At 49.9% G+C, this 23,204-nt stretch overlaps 1 protein-coding gene across 1 annotated transcript in view; it reads right to left on the bottom strand.

Annotated features, from left to right (window-relative positions):
- Positions 1-23,204, bottom strand: part of SLC30A7 (solute carrier family 30 member 7) — a 47,319-nt gene that overhangs the window by 7,807 nt on the left and 16,308 nt on the right. Inside the window, exons 8-10 of the mRNA XM_037051319.1 lie at positions 21,417-21,552; positions 7,252-7,342; positions 2,060-2,209 (exon numbers count right to left, since the gene is read on the bottom strand). Coding sequence (XP_036907214.1) covers positions 2,060-2,209; positions 7,252-7,342; positions 21,417-21,552 — 377 coding nt within the window. The remainder of the gene's footprint in view (positions 1-2,059; positions 2,210-7,251; positions 7,343-21,416; positions 21,553-23,204) is intronic.

Here is a 23,204-nt window from a genome sequence, read left to right on the forward strand (position 1 = left end):
AAAAAACTGACCGGTGATCATCGGTTTAAAACAAGAAACAAAGTATTAAATTGCCTTCCTAACCCAGTGTCCCACTTTCTCCTCCCATTAAATACTGAACATAAAGAAATAAGCTTTCTGTCTTGTCAAATCCCAAATGACAACTCATTTTTAAAAAGCTAACACAAGGGGAGAGTGACAGAAAGGACCTTTTCAATGCCAACAGGAAACCTTGCAGTTTAAAAGCTGGATTATCATATCCCTCCTAGGCCGCTGGGCCAAGACCAGGTGTAGTATCGGCTCTGACGACTGCACAGACTGGGCCGCCACTTCATTACTAATCCCACAGGAGCACGAGAACCGGCGAGGACACCGCCAATGCTACATTAGTGCGCGGCGAGCCGACTGCTTTAGCCACTGAAGATGAACCAATTAAAATGGGGGCAAGGAGGACACGCCCGGTACACGGTTCTCCAACGGTCACAAAACACGGTTTGACACACAAACTAGAAAGTGACACTTCTCCAACTTCCCACGTCATTAGTCATCTCAGTGTAGCCTCAGAGACTTTAGTAAGTTTTTAATCAAAAAGTGTTACTTAAAGTAGGATTTAAAGTCAGCTATAAGAAGACATCTAAAAATGTCATAAAACCAAAGAGAGTAAAACTTGTTATTGAGAAAATCCTTCTTCTGGTCTTTTGGAACTGAGGCCACGGGTACTGAAGGTCCAAACCTAGTGCGTTTGTGTGATTATTTTTCTCAAAAATGGAGTCATTGGAATTTGATTACCTCTGATAAGTAAAACCTAAAAAAAACAGATGTAATTAAAAATTTACAAGTAAGGTTACGCCCTGGCTGGTGTGCTCAGTGGGGTGAGCGCAGGCCTGTGAACCCAAAGGTTCGATTCCCAGTCAGGGCACACGTGTGGGCTGCAGGCCAGTTCCCAGTAGGGGGCGTACAAGCGGCAACCACACATTGATGTTTCCCTCTTTCTCCTTCCCTTCCTCTGACTCTGAAAATAAATAAATTAATTTAAAAAAACAACAGTTAAAATTTTTAAAATTTTACTTCCTGAAATGAAAATGTTCCCAGAAGCCCTGGATCTCCCAAGGACACATGCACCTGCATTACTGGGGCAAAAATAGGGAAAAACAAGGGGCTGGAACAGGTGGAGCCTGTGTCAGGGCCGGAGCAGTTTCCACCCCACAGAGGGCGGTCCCGGTCGCCCCGGAGTTCCCCTCGGTCCCCAGGGCCTCCCAGGGGCCTTCTGAGGATGGAAGGAAACTGGCTTGCCCTTGGCTGACAAAAGGCTTGAAATACTTTTCGGGGCTTAACATTTTCAAAATCTAAACACGGTTTCCAAAACCAAAGCAGCCGCTGAACCAAGGGCCAGCTTCCACCGTTTTCAAAGCCAGCACCTCTGAGGCTCCCCAAGGAACCCCCTTGGCCCGGCGCACCCCAGCCAATGCTCAGCCCTGAACCCACAGCTCGCTCCAGCTCGAGGAGCCCGGTCTCATGGCCAAAGGCCAGGGAACACAGGGGACGCACTGTCCAGGAGACCAGCAGGCACTCTGGCCAGAGGGTGGGGGCAGGAGCAAAGGTTCCCCAGCTGGGCATGCCGTCCAGTAGGTGGCCAAGGCCGGGCTGTCCCTCCCCTGCGCCCTCAGTCCCTCATGGTCCACTCCCGAGGGATGAACGGCAGCGCCACACACTTGCAAAGTGCAGGGTGCTGGAAGCCGCGGAGTCACACAGGTGGGACTCCAGCTTTGCCTCCTGCAGAGCCACCCCTGAGACCTGTCCGGGTCCTCCAGTTCCAGAGGGGACCTCCGTGTCCCCGGAGGAGGATGCATGGCAAAGGAGAATCTGAGTTTTCTTAAAGGGCACAGGTCGGTGTCAACCGATACAAAGGCTTCCCGGGTTTGCCTCTGTGGTTGGGAAAACAAGTACATTATCTTTACCGGACAGTGTAGTGAGTAGATATATATACTTCACAGGTTGAAGAGTAAATGCTTCTCAAACCGTAGAGACAATACACTCTGAGACCCTTAAAGGAAGTTATTTAAAAAAAAAAAAGTCATACCTGAGTAAAAATGTTATGTGTTTGGCTTAAAATCCACCTGGCATCGGCGTCCGGTGCCACCACCAACTTCAAGGTCCCCACGTACACGTCAGAACACAGGGTCCAGAAGTGCTGCTCCTGCAGACTGTACACGCCCTGTAGATGCTGCACCTGGAACACAGAGGGCGGGGCGCTCAGTGCGGCCCGGGGCCCCCCAGCTCGCCACCCCCCTCGTCCAGCTGCCCGGCAGGTGCTCAGGGAACAGGAGCGGACGCCCACCCATCGGTGCCCACCCGTCGGATCTGCGGGGCGGGCTGAGTGTGCCAGGAATCTCCATTTTCAAAGACGGCAGTCGGAGGACCCGTAGGGATGCAAGTGAGGTCAGAAGCTGGGAAGACGACCGAGGAAACTCAAAGAAAGAACTAAATAAAGGACAGGAATCAGCGACCTGGGGTTTAGAGTGTGAGAGAATTCACAAGATCAAAACACAAGTTCTGTGCCGGGGTGAATAAGCAGGAGTCAGTGTCTTAGTGAGGGCCGCCCTTGGAAGGGCCAGTTTCACTGCACAACTGTCGGAATCTATGGGACGCCCGCCCCACCCCCTCAGGCCCCAGGAGCTCAATGTCAGTGTGCACCTGTCCCGTGTCTCTGAGCTTCTCCATGGGTCCTTATGGTCTCCACAGCCTTAGGCTGAGAACCACTGGCAAGACAAACCGATAGAGATTTCAAAGAAGGAACACGTAACTTAACAAAACACAAAAGGAAACAGACTTCAAACGCCATGCGAGGTCACACCGTGAGCACTGTGTGCGTGCGTCGACACGCTAATGCACAGAAAGCACGGTGAGGCCAGATCCTCTCACCCGCCCCGCTGGGAGCCCGTGTCGCCGCCGGATGGAGTCTGCGTGACGGAACAGCCTATTAACTGCTCTCCATCTCTAGCTCTGCACCCGGGTTCCTCCCCCTCTCAGTGCGTGTCCATCCTGGCGCCACCGCAGGTCCCAAGCTGCCACTCCGCTGCTCCAACTGCCCCAGTGGCTGCCCATCTTACCCTACAGGCACCCGTGCCCCACCTCCTGCCCCACCGACTCCTCCCCTTGCTCCCTGATCCTCCCAGCCCAGCCTCCTCCTCCCCACACTGAAAAGTCAGGTCGGCCCCTGTCTGGGGTACTTGCTGTTCCCACTGCCCGGAGCGCCCTTCCCTCCAGATTTCTGCACAGGCCACTGGGGTCTCCACGCAGGGGGCACCTGCCCGTCAGCCCACCTGCTGCTGCCCTGTCTGACCTGGGAATGCTTCCACTCCACACCTCTCTGCTCTGTGGTGCTCTCTGGCACACAGCACCACACAGAGCAGTATGTATTTACATTCTTTTCTTAAAGATTTTTAAAATGTATTTACCTTTAGAGGGGAAGGGAAGGAAAGAGGGAAATATCAACCTCTCGTGCATCCCCTGCTGGGAACCGGCCTGCAACCCAGGCATGTGCTCTGACTGGGAACTGAACCACAGTTGTTTGGTTCACAGGCCCGCACTCAATCCACTGAGCTACACCAGCCAGGGCTGCATTTATAGTCTTTATGTTGCTTGTTGCCTGTCTGCTCCGGCAGAACTCAAGCTCCGTAAGGCAGGGGCTTACTCTTGTTCTTTCTCGTTTGTATCCTCAGCACCCAAGACAGTGCCCGGCCTGAGTGGCACTCAGTCTACCGTAAACATGTAAGTGGCCAAAAATTCCACTCTGGGGCTTGCCTGTGCAGCGCATACACTGGACTGGAACGACACAAAGGTTAACACAGTCCCCGCACGAGGAGGACACGCCAGTTCACGGAGCGTTCCGTGTTGTCGTGGCCATCATTTCACCCGATACATGTGGATTAGAACATCCCACTGTACTCCTTAAAACACAATTTTCATTTATCGTTTTTACTAAAGCTGGAAGAAGTAAAATAGTAAAAAACAAAATACAACAACAAAACCCCAGAATTTTGAAATCCTAGACAAAGTGGATGAATTTCTGGATATACAGAAACCAACAAAAACAGAAAATGTGCAAGGATCCCTGAAAATGGAAAAGGCAATAAAAACCTTCTTTCATAAAGCCCCAGCCCTAGAGGGCAAACTTTCAGGGAACGTGTGACCTCTTAGTTTTTACAGAAGATAGGAAGGATTTTATTAGTAAGAAATGGCCCATTCAATGCATGGCCTTCATATTAGCGAGAACCAATCTTGACCCCCTCCCCAACCAGATAAAGGCAGTAAATCATCGGCTGGTTGCTCTTGTAAGCTAATTCTAACAGGAAATTAAAAATAACACATCGTGACCAAGCTGCGTTTATCCCAAAAGGGGAAGAACGGACACCAGAAACTCTCACTGTTCTTCACTCACAAAGGGGAAGAAGCACAATCATTTCAGCAGAAACACTGCAACTCCACACCTAGTTACGACCTGGGGCAAACGACTAGAAGGCCGCTTCCTTGAAAGAGCCATCCACCCAAACCTGCAGAAAGCATTTATAGGAGAGACGTCAGCTGGGTCCCCTGAGGGCCAGGAAACAGACAAACACGCCCGAACCGCCGCTGTGATGGCTCACGCACGCGCTCTGCACAGATCGTGAGGGGGCCAACGGCACCGGCCAGTGCCCAGCAGTTAAAACAAAGACTCTGCTCCGGGTAACAGCTCTTCGTCAGGACTACGGCAGCTCAACACGGGACCGAGGCTACTGGGGGGGCGGGTCGCCACAGCCCCTGAAAAGGGCCGCGGAGCTGGATGACCACGCAGAGGTCACAGGGGGAGTCTCGCAAATAGACAGAAGTCTAGACCAAAAGAACAGTGAGATCTTTTTGGATTCTGTGATTCTCCAATAAGTAATGTATTTGGGCTGGTAATGAAGATAAACTGAACTTACATCTATCAAAGATACTTATTTTTATCCGAATTTGATGAACGGAGGCCGTGGGTGGGGGACGGGAGACAAAGCCCACTGTGCCCTTTCTAGGCACTGCCCTTCCTGGGGCGGCGGTCAGGGAGGACGTCCCCTTCCTCTGGGGACGGATGACAGTGTTGGGACCTCACATCCTCCACCTCTTCTCACCGCCATCGCCGTGGAACGGTTTCCCTGTGAGTGCAGCCGCCACCTAGCCGCACAGGTCCCTGCGTCCTCAGAAAGGGTACACAGGGTAGGATGCAGCCACCCCAAAGCACAGACGAAGGGGGCTTCCCACCTGCTCACGGGAAGGACTGTGGGCAAGTGGGTCTGCAGGTGGTGACCTGGGCTGCTGCTCCTGCCCCAACACGTGGCAGGAGCGGGGGCAGGAGCTTTAGAGTTGAAGGGAGGAGGGTCGGAATCCCAACTCAGCCCCTGGCACCTGCGGCCTTGGAGGAGGGACGGCGTGACCTCCAAGTGTGCACGGTGCCTGGAGTGGGCACGGGTAAGAACAGACACGATCTACGGACATAGCTTCATGCTGTAGCTTCATGCTGGGCCCATCTGCGGGAGGCCGTCGGTGTGGGGCCCTTTCTCCCCCACGGGCAGCCAGCTGCTCCTGTCTCCGATGGGCCTCGCCATACTTCCCAGACCCCAAAGTCCATCTCACCCCTTCTTTCTCTGCTGGTCCCCTCAGGTCTCTGCACGACACTGCCTTATAAATCCTCGAGAAAACGGAGGCACCCAGAAAATCCCTTCTCCTGTCCCCAAACCCGCCCGTCAACCCCGACCCGTGGGAGCATGTCCCCCCTTCCCTCGAGGACACAACCCCTGGTGGTTCCCGCAGGGAGTCCTGCTGGAGTGCTGTGGGCCTGTCCCTCTGCCGTGCTCCAGAACGGCCCTCCTCCGTCACCCCTTCAGGGTTACATCACCAGTGCCCCTCGCTCAGTGAGGGGTCCCCTCGGTACCAAATGGGCTCCAGAACCGTGCACACTGCCGGTCTTTGGCTCCCTGACCCCCCACTGCTGGTCCTGGCTCCCACCTGAGCCCTAAAGTCTTAAATCCACAGACATACTACTGATGGTGCCAAACCCCTTCAGTCCTCCTCTGTCCCCGAAACGCCAGGTGTGCCTACCGACTACTTACCTGCCCGGCCCCCCCCGCAGCACGGGCGGCATTTCAACCCTCATGGGCCCAGCACAGAGCCCCTGATCTGGGGGTGTTTCCGTCCTCAAACCTGCGGGAAACGGCCTCCGTCGGGACCAGCGGCATCAGTGGTGCGAGTGGACACCTTCCTTCTTCCCTCCTCGACACACTGGCCCCGGAATGCACCCAAACGGCCCCTTATTTCCCCCTTCCCCAAGACCCCCGGAGCCCCAGGGGCCTGCGCAGATAACAGCAGCCTCCCAAGCCACAACACCCTGATAACCACAACAGCCTGGTTTTCTTTGTGTTCCTTCTCCCTGGAAGGAACAGCAAGCGGGATAATTGCGGGGAAACTTTAAAACGCTGTACGTCGCTCTTCTTGCCCGGAAGCGTTCTGCGGTGCCCATTCCATCAGAACTACCTCCCAACCTCTCGACAAGACCCAGGCCCCTGTGTGACCGCCCGGCCTGCCTCTCCCGCCGCCCTCCCTCCGTGCTCCACTGCAGCCCCGTGGCCTTTGTTCCTGTTCCTCCCACCGGCTCGCTCTGGTATTCCTGGAACACTCTTCCCCAGAGGTCTCACGCGCCTGGCTCTGTGCAGCCACCAGGGTTTCAGGGTCCCCGACTACGACTTCCCCATAAGGAAGGCGGCCGGAGGCGGCCTTTCATGCCTACCACTCCGCTTTACACTAGCGTGGTGTTATCATCACGGACACTTCCCTTCCTGCCTCCTTCTCCAGGGCCTGCGTTTCCCACTAGGTGCAGCCCTTGGAGAGCAGAGACACCGTCCGTCTCCAGCACCATCACTCCCCTGCCCCAGCACCTCAGGAGGCTGCCCGCACCAAGCGGCAGTTCAAAGAAAAAAACTGAGGAGACGCCTCTGCCACCCGCTGCTCTGCCACCCGCTGCTCATCTCTGTGTTTAAAAGAGCTGCCGGTTTCTGGGCGGGGACAAGCTCCACGCATTTGGCTCGCAGACCCCATGTTCTCCGACAACTCGGCCCCGGTCCGCGTAAGCGGCGCTCGTGGTCAGTGAGGGTCCCGGAGCAGGACTCAGCTGGACACGCGGGCGACCAGGTCCCCGAAGTCGCACGCCCTGACAGTATGGAAGCGCCATGTAGCCCGGTGGGTGGAAGTTTTGACACTTACCCTCTGGTAGCACTGAGGCAGGATACTTTCCAACAAAGCAGGAGTTCTCTGCATTAGTATTCCGACAGACTCTCTTAAAAGAGGGATAACACTAAAGAGAAGGAAGACATCGAGTTCATTAAAGCCACATCCTGACAATCCCACCCTGCAACAGTGATAACACACCTCCCTGGACGAGAGTGTAACGAGATTTATCAGAATAATGTGAGGACAAGGAATCCAGTCATTGTTCCAAGTTTTACAGGTGATCAATAAATTATTACCTAAAATAAAAGAGTTGGATACATGCATCAACGTACAATATACGACACCAAACTTACACCACTGCATAGTTCTGTACCATCTACAAATGTAAACAAGCAGTCATTCAAATATTTGAAACAGACTTCAAAAAAATAATAAAAAATAATATTTCACACATTTAGCTGAAGACCACTGTTAAGGAAAATACAAAAAAGTTAATGTGGTGCATGTTAGTCCGGTTGTTTAATGTTTTTACAACCCAGTTACATGTGTCTTCTTTCATGACTACACCACACAGAAGCCTGGACATGACCACGATCTGGTGACTCGGCGCCTGCAGCGACAGGGCCCAGGACGGCTGCGTGTACCCAGGGGCTGGGCCTCAGTCAGTCCCCGGGCACGGGGTGACTGCCTCGGCTGCTGAGCTGATTAACTGCCCCCGGACAATGCGGACAGTAGTGGATGGAGAGGGGGCTCGAATGCAGCCGTCCCCTAAACTGGCAACACACTGGATCCACCCTCTGTCTTGCTTGCTTTTGGTTCTGACAGGCGAATCAGAACCTTCAGGGGGGCCGAGGCATCCCCCAGAGTCGGGCGACAATGTGCCGCGCTGCGCCCCAGGGGACTGCACGGGGCGGCCGACACGGCTTTGGTCCACTAAAGGGGTTGAGGCGAGGCTCTCTTCTAGCCGTGCAGACTCCCAACGTTTCCAAAGGAACCCCCTCTGAGCTCAGCTGTAGGAGACAGAAGAGGAACGTGCGCCTTTCCAGGAGGCGGACGCGGAAGTGGGCCTTAAGGAGCCCACGATAAATAAATACCTGCTGGTTAAAGGAATGAAAGATTACATACAGATATCAGACATTTTAGAATCTGGATTAAAGAAAGGAAAACGCCCGGGGGAGGAATCGGGGGAACGCTCCCATACTTCAAGTGCTCAGTGCTAAGGACTCGGGGAGGGCCACAGGACGGACGAAGAGGAAATCAGACAGGCATTCGGAGAAGCGGCCGCTGTGCGGCTGGGTGCAGTGAAGAAGCAGTGAAGGCGCGTCAAGGACCCGCCTCGCAGACCGAAGTCTGCAGGGGCCGCGCACAGAGGTGAGAAGCTCGGTGTGGGCAGGGTTCAAGTCCCACGGGGGAAAATATTCTTCAGTCAGACAGTGATTTAAGAGCCAAGAATAATCCCACGGATAATCCCCCCTGAATTCCTTCTTCTCCCTTGAATCCCCTGTGGCTCTAAGCCACCCAGTTCTCAGGATGCAACACCCTAACCACTTCTTTCACTCGTCCCCCGCCCTTCTTTCTACAACACTCTCCACCTTCACCTGGGCTATGGATGAGCCCCTCGGGGGTCCTCCCGCTCCGGTCTCCTCGAGCCCACCATGAGATGGACTCCCGAGGCCCCTGCACCCCGGGACTCATGCTCCTGGGCAAACTCTCCCCCTGGAGTGTGGGTCGGACCAGTGGGCGACTTGCAGCTGATGAACATGGCAACAGCGATGAGATGTCACTCCCAAGATGAGGTTAAAGACTCTGGCTTCCATCTCGTTCACTCCCCTCTCTTGCTTTCTCACTCGCAGACTCATGGCTGCCAGGCTGTGAGCTGTCTTACGGGGAGCCCAGGGCAAGGAGCTGAGGGGTGCCCTGGACAGGAAGTGTGAGGCCCTCCGTCCAGGAGGCCAACTGAAACCCAACACTGTCAACAGCCATTAGTGAACTTGGAAGTGGGTTCTCCCCGAAATGAGCCCTGGCTGACACCTTGATCACCGCCGCGGGAGGGACCCTGGGCCCGAGAGCCCAGCTAGCCAGGCCCGGGTTCCTGCACTCAGGCCAACTGTGAGGGGGCAGAGCGAGTTGTTCCAGCTGCTGGGCTTCTGTGTGGCTTGTCATGCAACCATAGTAACAAACACACGCGCTCTCCATAAAGCTATTCGACTAATCTGTCTAAAAGCAGTATCTGAGCCTCTCCCTTCCCCATTAAAAAAATCTGTTACAAACTCCCCAGTATGAGGATTAAGGGGAAGCTCTGCAACTTGGCAAATGTTTGGCCCTGGGCCTCTAGCTTCACATGAGGAAATAATGTTGGTTGGGGGGGGGGGGGGTGCTTTCTTTAGTAAGGGTCCAGTGAGGTTTTGACTGGTTTTGCTGCCCCAGAATATTCGGAATGGTTGCCTGTTTAGATTGGATTTTAACAGCACGGTTACATTCCACAGCAGCACGCATGTCACCGAAGCACGGGGAAAGGCCACGTGCCTTTCCTCCACTCAGAAGTTTAAAGCAAGGTGACAGTTCCCGTGGCAGGGGCCGCACCTAGGCCGTGGAGCTGCGGTCGGGGGAAAGGGGTGCTCACTAAGTCACCCAGGGAAGTGCCATTTAGAACCAAGGTCGCATTCTGTAATAATTTGAAAGGTCACAAAAATGTAAAAGAAACCTAAAAAAACCCTACCTTTTTGCCTTGTAAAATCGCGTTTGGCTCAGGAGTTTGGGTCCATACTTTTCTGATTAACTCTTATAAAGGGGAATCACAAAAAGGACAAGAGCATGACTCTCTCTACCCATAATGAAAGGATGCGGGGGAAAAGGACAAGCGTAGCAAATTCCAGCCCGAGCTCAGACTCCGAGCGGCACCCAAACCCCAGAAGCAAGCATGTGGAAACAATTAGAGGCTCGCTTCTGGTTGACCAACCTCATTCCAGCTGTGACGACGAAACGCCGTTTTCCTAGCACACGTAAGACGGAATGAGTCACTGCTGTGTGAGTTTACTGGTAAAGCAGGGAAATGACTTCATTCTTCAAAAGCTGGGGTAAGTCAGATTTATGATCATGTGACCATAAACATAAATGTAAATGAGAAAGCTGAAATCCTAGCAGACTAAATAAGCAAGTTAGTTGTTATCCTTTATTGCCAGTAACCGCAAATGAAAATATACTCAAATCTTACTTCAAAAGCAACGTTCAGTGAGTCTCACCAGCACTTTGCCAGTAAATAAAAAGGGTTTACATTATGAAAACTTTTGAAGAACATCAGCTAGGAATAATCGTAATGCTTCACAATAAAACACTTGAGCTGAAACTAAATATCTATTAATAATAACTGAAACATAATGACCCCTTCAACTTTTTGAGTTGGCCTATAAGCTAATTCTTCCTGCACATTATCAGCGGCTCTTGGAATACACAAACACAGAGAAAGACAGCCGGCCGCACTCTGAGAGAGCGCATAAATTTGAAGGCCTGGTATACGTCATACACTCCAAAATGTTTAGTAGGCAAAACAGCCAAAGAGAATTGACCCCAAACAGTAACGTATTCTACGTCAGGCACAGTGATCCTGTGACGCTGTAAACACGCGCCGTATTTGCATAAATACGAGTGTGCTCCATGGCAGTGAACAGGCAATGTCCTATTTCCAGGAGCTTCATGAGCCTCGCAGAGAACAGACAGGCCAAACCACGAGGACCGTGGTGCACCTTACAATTTACCAAGTTCCCAAAGCCTGTGGTTTAAACCGAGGCACCTCTACAGAGAACCTACTTCACTCAATAACGGGGGTCGGGAGATACCTGCAAACCCCCCTAGAACGTGGGGCCAAAGTTATGGAAAGGTCACCCTCTTCCTGAAACTTCTGGAACTCAGTTATAACACTTAATGCGTCTGGTCTTTAAACCGAAAGCATCAGTAAATAATGTCAAATGAGTAAATAATTAGGAACATCTTTGATTAGGCAACACTTAATAATTTTTAAACTGCTTTCATAATTGTTTCCTAATTTCATCCTCACCACAACCTTAAGGAACCTTAAGCAAGTGCTGGAATCAGACACAGACAGGATCACAGGGGATGGGTGAGGCCGACCCCCCTTTACAGAAGAGGAAACCTGAGCTCTCGGGGAGCAGAGCGCTGCACTGGTTGCTGCAGGCTGGGAAGGGGCAGCGCCGGGTGCCCACCCCAAGGTGCGAGCTCCCTGCCCTCCACGGGGCGTCTCGTCTCAACTGCGTCCTCTAGAGTCAGAGACCACGCCGCACTTTTTATTCCTAGTGCCCAGCACAGGGCTCGGAATAGAACGAGCACCTGACACGTGTCTCCTGAATGTTTCATCTATTTTAAAATTTCAAACACTAGTGGAAGATGATTAAAATATACTGCAGCTCTTGTTGGACGTGACTTTCAACCCTGCACAATAATAGCTAAATGGCAAAAGGATCTTACCCTCTGTGCAAGCAAGTACGGGTGGGAAAGAATTATACGTTCCCTGGGCAGCAGTGCTAAGCAGTGCTCCCCATCCCTGGCGCACAATTCATTATCTTCACAAAAGTTCCTCCTGCATTCCCACGCGCGAGACACTGACATCACACCAGCAGTGTAAGTAAAGAAAATGAGGTGATCGCATATGCGCCCATGAAGAGCAACGGCGCAGACAGAGGAGGAAATGAGTGGGACTCACGCTGCCAGGACATCAGAGGAGGGAGAACAGAATGGGACAATGGGAGCCCCACAGGGGCACGAAGTTCTGACAGCAGACCCAGCTGGAAGGACTGCACTAGTTATTACTCGTGCTTTGAGGAACGCTCCATTTCAAAAAGCACCCAAGTGAAGGAATAGGGCTTTGTTCACAGAAAAACAGTTGGGACTCATTTGAGATCGTTATTCCTCTTATTTCTTTTTTTTTTTTTTTGAGGATTTTTATGAGTTTATTTGAGCCAAAACTGACAACTGCCAGGAAGCAAGATTTCAAATGCTCCTTTAAAAAAATGCAGGCACTTATTACTATGAACTTTCCTCTTAGTACTGCTTTCACTGCACCCCATACATTTCGTATGTCTGTCTTGGTTTTCACTTGCCTCTAGATATTTTCTGAATTCCTTTGCAATTGCTTCAGGACCCGTGTTTGTTAAAGTGTGTCGTTTAATTTCCACATGTTTTTAGATTTCTGTGTTTTCCTTCTACTATTGATTTCTAGTTCATTCCAATTACGGTGCCCAGAGGTAGTTTGTATGATTTCAATTTTCTAAAATTTGTTAGGACTTCCTCTGTGACCTGGCACATAGTCCTTTTAGGGGGAATATTCCACGTGCTTGGGAAGAGTGTTTATTCTGCTGCTGTTGGGTGGACGGGTCTCTTAGGCCCGACTGGCCTTGGTGGTGTTCAAGTCTCTCTTTCCTTATTGCCCCTCTATTTGACTGATTGATTTCCTGGTCGCTCTATGCATAATTGAAAGTGGGATGTTGAACCTCCTACTATTACTGGGCTGCTTCCTGTTTCTTCCTTTCTGTTGGTGTTTGCTTCATATATTTGGGTGTTCTAATGGTAGGTGAGCATATAGTCATGATTACTGTACATTTGTAAAGGTCAATGAAAGGTGAGCTGATCTTTTCGTCCTTATACGATGCCCTTCATGTCTCACGGGGCAGTTTTTGTCTAATACAGGTATGGCCACTGCTACCCTCTTTAGGACCCTGTTTGTGTGGGACGCTTTTTCCAGCCTTTCGCTTTCAATCTATGTGACCCCTTGGATAAAGCACATCTCTTACAGACAGAATAAAGCTGGATCTTAATTATTTAAATCCATTCAGCCAGTCTATCTTTTAATTAGTGTGTTTAATCCATTTATATGTAACTACTCATGTGAAAGGACTTACTATTGCCATTGTAACTGTTTTCTGTGTGTCTCCTGGCTTTTTGTGTCTCTCTCTCCCCCCTTGCTGTCTTCCTTTGTGCTTCACTGATTTTCTATAGTGACGTGTTTTGATTCCTTTCTCATTCCCCTTTGTATGTATTCTAAAAATATTTTCTTTGTAGCTTTCATTGATGTGACAAGTTGCTTTTCTCTTGCTGCTTTCAAGATTCTCACTTTATAGTTGATTTTTAACAGTTAGGATGTGACTCGATGTAGGTCTCCTTGTGTTATCTTAGTTGAAGTTCTTGAGTTTCTTAAATTTTTTTTTTAAAGATTTTATTTATTTATATATCTTTAGAGGGGAAGGAGAGAGGGAGAGAAACATCAATGTATGGTTGCCTTTTGTGCGTCCCCTGCTGGTAGTTAGCCTGCAAGGAACCGGTCTGCAACCCAGGCATCTGCCCTGGCTGGGAATCGAACTGCGATCGTCTGGTTCGCAGGCCCATGCTCAATCCACTGAGCTACGCCAGCCAGGGTTTTTTTTTTGTTTTTTTTTTAAAGAATTTATTTATTTATTTATCTTTAGAGGGGAAGGAGAGAGGGAGAGAAACATTAATGTATGGTTGCCTTTTGTGCATCCCCTGCTAGTAGTTAGCCTGCAAGGAACCAGCCTGCAACCCAGGCATGTGCCCTGACTGGGAATCGAACCGCGATCATCTGGTTCACAGGCCCGTGCTCAATCCACTGAGCTACGCCAGCCAGGGCGGGAGTTTCTTAAATTTGTTTATCCACTTTTTCTTCCTCGATTGAAGAAAGTTTGGGCCACTGGTTTTCAAATAGGTTCACTGTCCTCTTCTTGGTTTCTTTACTTTCGGGGACTCCCGTAACGCGTATGCTGCTCTGCTTGTCCATAAACACCTCAGGGTCTCTTCTCCTCGCCTTCTTCCTTTTCTCCTCTGCCTCAGTAGTTCTGTAAGCCCTGCATTCAAGTTCAATGATTCTTCTGCCTGGTCAAATCTGCCGTTGAGTCCCTCCAGGAAAATTTTAGACCCAGTTATTATTATTCTTCGGTTCCAGAATTTGTTTGGCTCTCCTCAGTAGTTTCTATCTCTGTTGCTATTCTCAATTTGTTCATGAATCATTCTTCCGACTGTGTTCAGTGTCTGTGCTGTCTTTTGATTTATTGCACATCCTTAGGACGGTAATTTTGAATTCTTTATCTGGCTATTTAAATGTCTCCTTTTGGTAGGTCTGGTTTCTGGAGATCAAATCATGGCCTTTAAGTGTGTCATAGTTGGCTGTTTCTTTGTATTTCATCGTCTTTATTGTCTGGATTCCAGTATCTAAGGCATCGGCCACCACTCCGGACTCTGTGGCCTGGTTTCATACAGGGACGTCTCTCTCTACCCGGCCTGGCTGGGGACTCTGAAGACCCCTCGAGTCTTTCCTGGGAGTGTGTGCTTTCTGGGCCTGTGCCTGTGGTCCCCGTCTGGAAGGCTTGCTGGCTTCCACTAGCCACTCTTCCTGGCACCTGCAGCAAAGCACAGTGCGAGGGGGCCACCTACTGTTTGGCTGTGGTACTGCCAGCTCGAGGGCACGGTTGATGTCTTTGTTCTCAGGACAACTGCCCCCGCCTGTGTCAGGGCCGCAGGTCCTCAAACGGTGTCCTGTCGCTCACTGTCATTTTGCTGTAACACTGATGAGATGCTATAAAAACTCAACTCTGGTTTGTATCAGTCAGCCTGTGGTGAACAGCGGTTTCATTATACATGCTTCTGCTCCAAGTCGCAGTTTGCGAGAACCTGTCGACACGGGGAAGGGAGGAGGACTTGCTGTGCTCGGATACAGGAAGACGGATGCCGGTCTCGCGGGCAGGCCCGCGTCCTCTCCCCACCCAGGAAGGAGACGGGAGCTGGGGTGGGAGTCGCCACCACGGGAGAGCGGGACGCGTGGTGTGTTTCCTGTCACGAGTCTGGCTCCCCACTAACCTGGGGTGCGAACGCCATTCATTACCGGGTTCTGCACGTCTCCCAGAGGCAGGCTGTCAGTCTGCCTGCTCATCTGTCTCCCCGGGAGGAAGAGGGTCGGGGCTTCCCACTCTGCCCCCCCTTCGCTGGTTCTGCAGGACGGCACACGACTGCCCCGGGAATGGACGCTGGCCTTCCTTCCGACCGCGGTGAATGAAGCCGCGAGGAATGGCCCTATTTACACATCCTCCAGTGTTTTTGCCGTTTCGTCCTTAGGCTACATTTCCATAAGGGGCGTTGTTCAATCAAAGTAAACACACATTTATGTGAGATGCTGTCAAAGTTCTCTGCACACCGACGGGGCCCCTCTTGTTTCTGTGAGCCACGTACAGGAGTTCGTACCTTACCACCGACAGGGTCCAGAAGTCCCCTCACCCGGGTTTCCCGCATTTTATTTCTGGGCTGTTGTGGCTACTGAAGCCACGTCTTCTGTTTAATTAGATCCTTCAGCTGCGTGGTGCCTATTTACAAACGGGTATTCTTCACGGTGAGCACCAATTCTACACCTGTAACTTGGCTAAATTACTTGTAGTTTTGCCATGGGCTTTACAGAAACACAATCGTGTATTTTACACGAGAGAACAACCTCTCCTTTCCAATTTGTAACCCTCACTACCCTCTCCTCCCCAGTGTTACTGATGAACGGTCACTAACACGTCACTGCATCCGCTCTGCTCCTCCCAACGTCTCTAGCCCACTCACTCTCCAGGCTTTCTTCACTGGACTCTCCGTCCAAACCACCGGACACACAGGATGCCCACGGAGGCTGCTTCTCGGGCCCCAAGGACAGTACCTAACCAGTGCTCTCTCCGTGTGGAGGCGGGAAGTTAATAATTCATACAAATGGATGCGGTTGCCGCCAAAGGGCCGAATGTAATTTCAGCTCCTTGACTGTTGAGGAGTAGTTACGTGTGTCCAGCCCTAACATTATTTCGGCCCTTTCAAGGCAACCTCGAGGCTGATGTGGCCCCTGGTGACAATGAGTGTGACACCCCGCCTCAGGGCGTCCTCTCCCAGAATGCTGTTTGAGAAGGGTACTAGACTCATCCGTATTAGCACTATGATGGTTTTATCGATGCTGGAAAAATAAAGTTACTAGACAAAAGCGTTCCCACCACAGACACATACACAGGCACCAAGTTAGAATCTCGGGGAACTGTCCTCATTTATCTCAGCCCCCGAAAGTATAGTTCGTAAGTTATAACTGCTTGAAAAGCTAACCACAAAGGAAATTTTCAGACACCACCCAAAACCATTTTTGAAAAAAGTATCTCTCCGTAATTTCTTATGTATGCTACGGTAGCCTCTTACATGTTTTAAAAAGTGCTTACATTTTACTTAATACAGGCCACAAATAATTATCTAGTTGACCACACAGTCAACAAGATTTGTCCAAATCAGAACCTGGTCCAAATCGTGTGCTTGTGAACAAAGATGATCACCTGCGACTCAGAATTTCAAACTGATAGTTTTTGTGTCTACATTTTCTTTGCACCTCGCGCCTCTACTTGTGACCTTGGCTGTCATTTCAAAAGCCTAGTGCCCTCGTTTGCCTCTAAAAGTGGATCTATTTTCTCTTCAATGTGACAAGAAATATTCAAAAAGTTTTCCCCCTAACAAAGGGGACACTCCCTGTTCTTCGCATGAACAAACAGGCGTGGCAGAAACACACACAGCATTGCACAACGGTGAGTGGTAGGATGCAGAAAACCAACTGAAAAGGACATTTCAGTAAAACTTCAGAAACACCACACCAGTAGCAAAGCTCGTTTCTGCTTCCTGTGTATGCATCTTTCCCGTCATGCTCAGGTGCCCCTTTGATTTCAGTAAATCAGAAATCAAGCTGCCAATCCAGGGAAAAGGAGGACGCTTTAAAATCACAGTGAGATTCGAAGCTACAACTACTCGTTCGGAGGTCTGCTGTCTAAGTTACACATCTGCGTTCCATTCCAGTTCAGCTACTGATGGGAGAGGGAGCAAGGCCACCCTGAGATCTCTCACAAGAAGGGTGTGTGGAGGGGAGACTCACGCTCTCACTGGTGCACTCACATCTGCCGCTTTTCCTGGGGAAACAAAAATCCCCACAGTGGGACCCAGTTTTACCCAGCAATTTATATCACCATTTGCCCATGTTGGAAAACGTGGAAAGAAAAAGTGCCTTTTTCTAAGAAATCACTTTCACTGCGAAAGTGAAAGTGGGGTGTTGGCAGGCGGCCTAGAGGGGGGACGTCTGCTCCCACTGTGCATCCTCAGTGGGGAACATCTAACGCCAAACAACGCAGAAAGGGCCCCATTATTTCTCCTGCTCGGGATGAATCGCTAATACACATACAAATTAAGAGTAAGGGGAAATGAACCCTTTACCCTCTATTTTGTTGCATCTGTAAGCATGTTCAACTATTTCCTAAAATCAGCTTTGGCTGCTCGGGCAACCTGTTAACCAATTTGTAAAACGTCTCTAAGTGACCCTGGGAACGTTTCGTTATCATGTGAACATTTCAGTAAATGAGTTTGCTTTCCACCAGTAAAACAGATGACTGGAATGTCTTTATTTGCACTTTGAAGCTTAAGTTGTTCTTTATTGCGCTCCAGTAAAAAGAAAACAAAAACAAACTTTCTGAAGACCAAGTCAGAAATGCTTGTTTGCCTTGAAGACTTTAGAAAAGAGCATAAATTTAAAACTATGCACCCAGAGAGACCCACATAACATTCAGGGATGAACAAATACAAACAGTATGTTGTGTGTCCACATGTACACACACTACGACACATAAGCACACTGCATGTATTTTCCTCTCACCTACGTAGAGAATCCCACACTTTACAAGAACAAGTCACTCTGGAGTGTCACCCTGTAGCTTGCTGCCACTTCTTGTCGCTGATTAAGACCTTGCCAGCTAAGAAATCATCCCAGAACTTTATCAGACTTAAGAATAATAACTGTCCTATCGTTGGTCTGGAACCTGCGAACACTCTAATGCTGACGGAGCTCCACTGCAGGCAGCAGAAATTCAACAGTGTAAAGAGAAAGCCTAAGAACGGCCGCACAGAAACACAGCTAACAGCGCTCGTGAGATCCTGTGTGGTCCAGCTGGCTTTCCTTTATCTCTTTCTACTTCTCATCATTTTCTAAGCACCCTACACTGACTATAAGTTTATAATCAGAAAAAGCTAAAAAAGTTTTCTTACTCAGAATATACGTAATACAAACAAAAAATACCATAAAAAACAGGCTCAGAATGAAAGAAAAAAGCCAAAACATTGCCCACAAAAATAGCAACATCGTTCTCTGGGCTGGTGGAACTAGAGGTAACTTTTTTCCTTATCCTTTTCTACACTTTGCCAAGTTCCTTTGTCGGCATAGTTATTTCCATAATATTTTTAAAAACTACACTTCAACATGTGATGCTCATTAAATCCTCAGTCCCTTTCCTGAGCGGCCACATCAAGTCCGTGCCCCACCTGGAAGCTGGCTGTCCCCAGGACACTGTCCCCGCAGCCCTGTTAGGGAGGCTCTTCCCCTCCCACACGTGCCCCCGGGAGCTGCTGCCCAGGTGGGCGTCCTTGCTCCTCAGGACCAACCCCAGATCACCGTTCCGCATCTTCCACGAGTACAGCTCCTCCCAGGCCCAGGCCAGGGGACGCCCCGCCCCCGCCCCATCCTGATCACCGGTGGGACGTTTCTTGCTGGCTCCCCTCTGGTCACTGAAGAGTTTGGCAAAGGACCAGTCTTTCCACCACTGCCTTTCTCATGACTCTGAATGTGAATGTCCACGTGGGCGACGCACCTGACACCCGGCCTCTGGGTAATGGCCTGTCCTGGATCCCGGCCTCGGCTCACGCCTCCAACCTTCCGACCTCAAAGCCAAGCCTGGGACCTGCCCCAAATCCCTCCACTCTGCACGTCTGCCAGAACTCCAACACACTAACCCCATCACGTTGGGTTCCTTGTTTGTTTTAGCATCTATCACTTTAAGTCCCCACCACTCCACCCCCTGCCACTTCCTCACTGCCATCACCTACTTGCCCGACAAACCCCAGACCTGTTCGGTGCAACTCGCTGTCTGTTCTACACCTCACCCAGTAGCCAGCCGAACAGGACCAGAGAAAAACAGACGAGCGTGCCAGCTGTTCTCGCTTTGAACTCAGGACCACAGACTTCAAAGGGGGCCCGCGGCGCTGCCAGGCGAGTGTGCTGCTGGCTTCACAGCAGCGCCTCACACAGGAGGCCACGGCGGTGCCCCCGCTCTGCCCCAGACCTGTTCCCGCCCACAGCCACCTGGACGAGGCCTTCACGCCCTCCACTCCACGGGTGCACCCCACCCCCCATGTCAACGGCGCCATCCCTGCCCCACAGCACCCATCCGTGTGAGGCCAAAAACAGCCTGGGCTCCTCTCTCCCACCCTGAGCCACTGTGGTGGGCGGTCTGCCTTCTCACCGCCCTGGGCACCGGGTCTACTTCGTAAACTCGTGTTGAAAATGATCTGTGCAGTTTTTACTGCGTTCTGTTCCAGCAAAAAAAGCTTTCTCTGAGAGTGTGGGCACGTGTACCTGTGGAACCTCTAAACGGGACTGGAACTGAGGGATCCTGTTTGGAATCAGAGGAAGTAATTCTCTGAGGTTGACAGAACACTAGTTTATTTTGACTCGGCTCGAAAATGCACCCGCTTTGGGCCTGGAACAGTTGAGTGGGGACTAGACAACCACGGAAAACCGGCTGGCCCCAGTGGAGAGATGGGGAGACAGGCTGTGCCGACCCAGGAGAAAACACCGTGCGTGGGCGCAGCTTCAGGGCCCCCCGCAGCCTGGACCCCTGTGGGCGCAAGAGGGACCCCAGAGAGAGCGCATCTCACCTGGGAGACAGGAGCCCTGAGCAGAGCCGAGTCCAGACGCGCGTGGGCTTTCAGGGACTGGGAGTGACTGACTGTGGCCGAGAGCAGAATTCACGCTGCCAAGGGCGAGAGGGGGACCGACGAGGTGGACGGTGACCACCTGGAGCCCCACTAAGGGGCCAGACTCTACCCAGAGGGTAAGAAAGACCCACGGAGGGATCTACAGAGACGTTTTTCTGAGGACCACACTCCTCATTAGAGAAAGACAGCTGAGGCCCCGGTCTGGAGAAGAGCCTGGGGGAGGCTCTTCCCGGCAACCCAGGGCAGGAGAGCTAGGGGGCCGGTGCAGACGGAGCAAGTGCACATCAGGATCCCGCCTGAGAAGTATGAGGAGCAGCTAAGGATTCCAGCACAAACCCGATCAGCTCAGCAGTGAGCGTGCAAGTAAAGAGGTGTACTCGTCAGTCCCCTGTGGTGAGGGGTTGTTTCCACGGACCGCGTGGCACGAAGCCGGACCTTCAAGGGGCGTAGTGAGACTCACAGAGACGAAGAACAGGCAGGCTGAGCTTTATAGAGGCTTTACAGAGCTGCTTCCCAGTACAGACGACTGAGAGAAAATCTGACATTAATCTCCACGTTTAGAAGGTATATCCTATCTTTAAGCAAAAACTTAAAAATCTGCTTTTATGACTAGTTACCAAAAATTAATTATGACTAATTAGAATTCCATGATAACATATTCAGTCTATTCTATCAAACTATAAGCTATAAAATCATGATAGTCTGACCACGAGAAGGTCTAGTCATCATTACAAAGAAATTTTTATTAACAGTATAACCGTATGAATAAATAAAGCAATCCAATTCAAGACGTATCTTTATATGTAATTTGAGAGATAGAACTAAAATAAATTTAAGAGATAATAACTCTACACATTGGCACCACGATAAGCAACAGAGAGCTAAAAAAACTAAAAGACAGATCCTTCCTCAAGAATGTACCATCCGGACAGGGAGACAGACGCAAGTGTGGACAGGGAGACAGACGTAAGCGCACTTCATTAAGCGCTTTTTCAGGACTTCTGCAAAGATAATGTGCAGAGGGAAAACAGTCCTAGAAGAGATGCTGACGTTCTGTGCACCTGGCAGCACAAGAGGGAGATGGCGAGGAGAGAAGGTGAACTCTTTCTAACTATGGTGAACACATCTACATTTCTAGTGCCCTACTCTGCAGACACAGTGTTGGAGCCACGGAAATGGCTACTGACTTGAACGACAGACCCATCAGATTAATCGAGAAACTCCAAAAGGAAGCCTCACACCCCAGGCAGGGGAAAGGGGAAGGGCTCCCTGTAGGAAGCTGTCACAGGCCAGAGGAAAAGCAACGCTGTCGTAACTTATAGTGACCACCTCGCATCCTCGTGACCGAAGTCACAGGCCCCACTTACCTGATGACGATGAGCATGGCAATCAGGATGGAGCAGACAGGGTCCGCGATCATCAGACCGAAATTCTGCATCAAGATGGCGGAGGCGATCACCCCGACGCTCCCCAGGGTGTCTGCCAGGATGTGCAAAAACACACCTAGAAAGAGAGCACCCCAGAATCAGAGCAGCGTCGCCGTCGGAGCCCCTGAAAGTCAAAAACATTTCCTCATCCTATTCTCGATCCCCTATACCAAAGGCAACCCACCAACCTGCAGACTGGTGAGAAAGGAGATCAATTGTTCAGTAGTGAGGTAGCGGTACCTTGGGAGTTGAAATTATCTTTCCCGTTTCACATCATCAGGGGTTACTATATCTGATGCAGAATAATGTAAATGGGGAAGTAGAGCAATAAATTCATCTCTGGCTAAAAGAGCTCAGAAGTTCATTAATAACCTGCTAGAAGAAAACCTCACTAGGTGGAAAGAATCTGTCAAGAGAACACAGCTTATGCTACCAACGGGAAAGTCCGTGGTGTGGGCCCACAGGGCCCTCTGCTGGTCGTTCAAGGTACCATGTGAGATGAATTTCCTAAGGATCGTAACTTTGACATACTTATTAATTATTCTGAAGTTTCTGTCACCTAAAGTTGCGTACTAACCTCAAACCTGATGTAAGGGAAAGTGGAAATTTGAATATTTTAAACTGGATGTAAACATATTTGAGCTTTTAATAATTAAATGTTATGTTGATAGGACACTGGTATTCTAACTGCCCAAGAACCCAGATATAATATTAACATTTAAGAACTGACACTTGACAGGAAAAACATTACAAAATGTCAAGCAGTAAGTTTAACATAAATCACGTTTTAAAACTTTAAACTAGATAAATGATTCAACATTTAGATCTTCAATAGGTAAAATAACCACCACCTCTGAGACCAACTCCGACCGGACGCGGCTGAACAGAGAACGTTCTCCAACGGCATCGACTACTCTACCTGGAAAGAAATCCCCAGTGTATAAAGAGCACGGGGCTACTTCAGAAATACTTGTTTTTCTCATTGATTATTCCCCAAACACCAAATAAAATCACTGCCTCATTACCCACGCACTTCCTCACTTGTATTACCTGTGCCATGGCACACATACACTAAGGTCTAAAACTCTGGCACACCAAAAAATGCTTTTGCCAATCTGAAAAAAAATTGGTACAATTTTGATCAATAAATAAATATAATAGCAATTACCTACTCTGTTTGCTCCAAAGTGACTTTTTAAAAAAGTCAGGTGCCTATACTTTACATAAAGATTTCTGGGACCAAGAATTAACCAATCAGACACAACGTCATTACGCAATGTGACCAATAAGGTGCAACTCTATGCTACGACCCATATACAATGGTTCCAGATGGGGCATCCACACTGGCCACTGTGTCGGCTGTTGTCATTTTTTATCTGACCGTCTAAGGGAAAGAGGTCAGTGCCCCTGACTAAACAGTCAGGTACTGAATGTTTTACACATTCTTGCAGCACACGGTTGAAAATCGCTAGTATAGGGTATTAACCTTTATAACAATCCTTGAAAAAAACTGGCAATTTTCTGTCACAAAAATGTCAGAAGAACACTTGTAAGAAAAGTTATTTCATTTCTGTAACGTATTTCAATAGCAAAGAATGAATAAGTGTTGGGATCACCCTAAGTTTTAAAATTAAACTGGAGAACAATATACAGCAAAGCGGACCAAGAGTCCCTAAGCTTCAAAATTCTTAAGTGATGTGTGTGATTTTTAAATCTATTTTTTAATCA

The sequence above is a fragment of the Sturnira hondurensis genome, unplaced genomic scaffold (genome assembly GCF_014824575.4).
Source record: "Sturnira hondurensis isolate 20B ecotype Veracruz unplaced genomic scaffold, ASM1482457v3 Scaffold0007217, whole genome shotgun sequence".
NCBI classification, from domain to species: Eukaryota; Metazoa; Chordata; class Mammalia; order Chiroptera; family Phyllostomidae; genus Sturnira; species Sturnira hondurensis.